Below are 3701 nucleotides of genomic sequence, written 5' to 3'. Positions count from 1 at the left end.
CATTTTAAAAAACAATTAAATGGATTAAGCAAATATCTGTAGCACTATTTATTTATAAACAAAAATATTACCAAAAATAAAAGATTCAGGAGACAACTGAATCATAGCACCCATAAACAACGAAGGAAAATTCATTTATTTGAAAATTTGTTGGACAATAGCCACGTCATTAAAAAAATCTCGGGTTTAACATAAACATGATCGATTTTTGTCTTTCATGATCATTTCTAAAAATCACTCGAACGCTAGCATCGCCCCCACTTTGTTTCGTTCATCAATTTTGTATCTCCCAAGATCGAGCCCCTGTCTCTGCCTGTCATCATGGAAGTATATGCTCCTCGCTTTCTTCCTTCCCCTCCTCGACACATCTTCTTCCTTATTCTCGCTGGCTGCTGTGCCTCTCTAATCTGTTGCTTCGACGCGCAATATGAGTATTGCCAAAATACTAGTCATTGTGGGAGCAAGAATCTAACGGATCCTTTAGGTGTAATCTATCCTTTTGGTGCAGGGAATCGTGGGTGCGGTCACCCTCGCTTTCAGATCAACTGTGAGCAGAACTCAAGTCCAGTTATCGAGATTCATGGCCAGAATTACACAATACTAAGGTTTATCAATTCCGCTTCTCATATCTTCCTTATTGTCAGGGGCGACCACTGCAAATTTTTCAATCGTCCCTTTAATAATTTCCAGGTACCCTTACCAAAACATGGAGACGGCCCCTTCTATATTTCCGGTAAAGGGAACCGGACTCTAGACGTGTACAAGTGCAATATGCCTTTTCAGGATGCACTCGATTCCACGGGAGGGCCGCTCTGGAAATGTAATGCTACCCTCTACTACGATTTCTTCAACTCAGGGCATTCGATCCGTGGATGTTCTATTGAACAAGTAGATGTTGAGGTCGGAAGAGCGCACTGGGTTTCGAATGATACACAGAGAGACAAAGACTGCAGGTTATGTCAAACAAGTGGGGGGATATGTGGTTACAACATTTCGGACTCAACTTCGCCTTTCCTCTGCTACTGCAAGGACGGACCCCGTACACACAAATGCCCCGGCCACGGTAAGCTCTATTTTATAAGTAATGAATTTATTCTTTGAGCTCAAGCAATCAGGCTATTGTAGGCAAAAGTTTCAGTAGTTGCGCACTTGACTCAAAACATAGTATATTATGTTATGTATATGTGGATCCTTCCCATTCCTTGATAGTTGTTATGGCTACGTTACAGGTCCTTCAAACAAGTCAGCCATTATAATAATAACAGGTAAATTACGATTTCTTTCTTCCAGGTTTCTCCTCTTTACCCCACGCAGAATTGGTTTCTATTATCCTCCTCTTCTGGGTTGGACCAATATCATATTCATACATCAATCTCTTCATTCCACCGCAGGTTGCTTGGTAGGAGGAGCAGTGTTCACAGCAGTAGCACTAGTACTGTTCTTCACGTTTTATGTGAAGAAAAGGCATCCTCCTCCTGGTAGCTCCGCTTCAAAAGTGGAGAAATTCCTCAAGGAATATGCTTATGAAATGCCAACGAGATATTCATTCTCTCACCTGAAGAAGATCACAAACAACTTTGCAGAAAAGTTGGGAGAAGGAGGTTATGGTGTGGTCTATAAAGGAAAGCTCAGTTCCAACGAAGGTCCAGTGGCCGTTAAGATTCTTGACAGGCATAGACACAGTGAGGTTCAATTCATGAATGAAGTGGCCACGATTGGACGGGTCCATCATGTGAATTTGGTTAAGCTGTTGGGGTATTGTTTTGAAAGCCCTACAAGCGCACTGGTATATGAATACATGGTCAATGGATCTCTGGATAAGATTTTGTTTGCCAGAGAAGAGGAGGGGAAGGTGTTAAGGTGGCAACAATTGCATTCCATCGCTTTGGGTGCGGCTCGTGGAATTGCATATTTACATCAAGATTGCGAGAAGCGCATCATACACTTCGACATCAAGCCCCACAACATCTTGTTGAACGCAGACTTCGCCCCAAAAGTGTCTGATTTTGGTCTGGCAGTACTTTGTGGAAAGGAAGAGGACCATATATCAATGACGGCAGGGAGAGGGACTCCAGGATATGTTGCGCCAGAGGTGTGTGACAGTGATATGGGGCCGGTTACTGATAAATCCGATGTTTATAGTTTCGGTATGCTCTTGCTAGAGATTGCTGGGGGTAGAAAGAATATGGACTTTAGGGTGAGCCGTTCGAGTCGGCTGTACTTTCCTGAGTGGGCTTTCAAGATGCTTCAGAATGAGGAGTTACAGATGAGATTGCGAGGTGAAAAAAAGGGAGAAATTGAAGCAGAAGAGGAGGAGAAGGGCAGGAAGCTGATGACTAAAGTTGGGTTGTGGTGCATTCAACACCAATCCAGGGATCGTCCATGTATGAGTAGGGTTGTTCAAATGTTAGAGGGAAATGGAGACGACGTGGACAACCCACCCGCTCCCTTCAATTCCTCCTCGGCTCCTCCTGAACTAGCATTAGTGTCTTCTACTGAAAAGATTTCTTCAGTCAGCCGCTCCTGATATCTATGTCTATGTGGGACTAGCTTTGAATTTACACTCTGAGTTAACTCCTCATTAATTCTATTTATGTGCGAGACTAACTTTGAATTTATGCTGTACGACTTAAGTTGTATATTGGGACTTGCTTTGAAGTTATGCATAGGTGGCGATTGATCTTTTCGCCATGACAAGGTCCAACCCATGTATGACAACTACCACTTAATTTCACGTTCATTTTAAAATAAAGTTCTTCTGGTACGAACTTTTGTAGGATTACTCTGTAGGATACTTGCAAAAATAGTTATGTTATTATTATTATACCTGCCCAAGTAGCTATATAGCTATTGGTATGCCGTTGACCTCATATTAATGGTGTTGACTGGTTTTTTATATCATACATTTAACCAAAGTTTCTCTACAACTTTATGTTGCAAGTGGGCATGATAACGTTTAACAAATGTTTCCTTGCCATTTGATTGGGCAAGAAGAATGCACTTTTTATTGCAGCCTCTTTTTACATTAAGTGATCAGTGCATTAACTTTACCACTTTAACCAAAGTTGGAGTGATCAGTGCATTAACCTTACCATTTTAATCAAACTTCGAGCTTTAAATTCATTATATACATTTTTGAAGATCATATCCTAAGTTTTATTTTGAGGTTAGCTATTTTTGGAGGCACACATTTATTTTGAGTCGAGTTGTGTTTTTGCATGTAGTCACATTCATAGAGGCATCCACTGTGGCTTGGAACAAATTGTATATAATATCATGAACTACACCAATTGTCTAAGGTAGGTGATGAACGTTTGTGCTAGTTGTTTCTTTGAGGTACGCACTTACTTTGAGGCCATCTGTGTTTTTGCATGTGGTCACATTCATAGAGGCATCCACCTGTAGCTTGCAAGAAATTGTATATAATATTATGGACTACACCCACGGTACGAGGTAGGTGTTGACCGTCTGTGAGTGTGTTTGCATGACGAGGTAGGTGGACGGTACAACAAATTGTATATAATATTATGAACTACACCCACGGTACGAGGTAGTTGTTGACCGTCTGTGAGTGTTTTTGCTTGACGAGGTAGGAGGTGACCATCTGTGAGTGTTTTTGCATGTAGTCACATTGATAGAGGCGTCCTTGTGTGGCTTACAACAGATTGTAAGCAGTCGGTTCAATTCGCATCAGAGCCAGC

General features: G+C 41.6%; 1 protein-coding gene across 1 annotated transcript; it reads left to right on the top strand.

Moving 5' to 3' along the window:
• The first annotated feature begins 243 nt into the window (after positions 1 to 243).
• Positions 244 to 2843, top strand: LOC149240883 (LEAF RUST 10 DISEASE-RESISTANCE LOCUS RECEPTOR-LIKE PROTEIN KINASE-like 2.1). The gene is made up of 3 exons (XM_089367384.1): positions 244 to 1063; positions 1230 to 1265; positions 1392 to 2843. Exons 1-3 carry the CDS (start codon positions 322 to 324, stop codon positions 2525 to 2527), a joined length of 1914 nt encoding a protein of 637 aa, XP_089223510.1. The 5' UTR covers positions 244 to 321; the 3' UTR covers positions 2528 to 2843.
• The last annotated feature ends 858 nt before the right edge of the window (positions 2844 to 3701 follow it).

Source organism: Pinus tabuliformis, chromosome 8, assembly GCF_031772625.1.
Source record: "Pinus tabuliformis cultivar Carrire ecotype Pingquan chromosome 8, CPIR1, whole genome shotgun sequence".
In the NCBI taxonomy this organism is placed as follows: domain Eukaryota; kingdom Viridiplantae; phylum Streptophyta; class Pinopsida; order Pinales; family Pinaceae; genus Pinus; species Pinus tabuliformis.
This window is presented reverse-complemented; position numbering and strand designations above follow the sequence as displayed.

Excerpts from the sequence above, each read along its gene's own strand:
- LOC149240883 (XM_089367384.1), top strand. The coding sequence starts at position 322 with ATGGAAGTATATGCTCCTCGCTTTCTTCCTTCCCCTCCTCGACACATC. Across the intron at positions 1,064-1,229 it reads ACACAAATGCCCCGGCCACG|GTCCTTCAAACAAGTCAGCC; the intron begins GTAAGCTCTATT and ends GCTACGTTACAG. Across the intron at positions 1,266-1,391 it reads AGCCATTATAATAATAACAG|GTTGCTTGGTAGGAGGAGCA; the intron begins GTAAATTACGAT and ends ATTCCACCGCAG.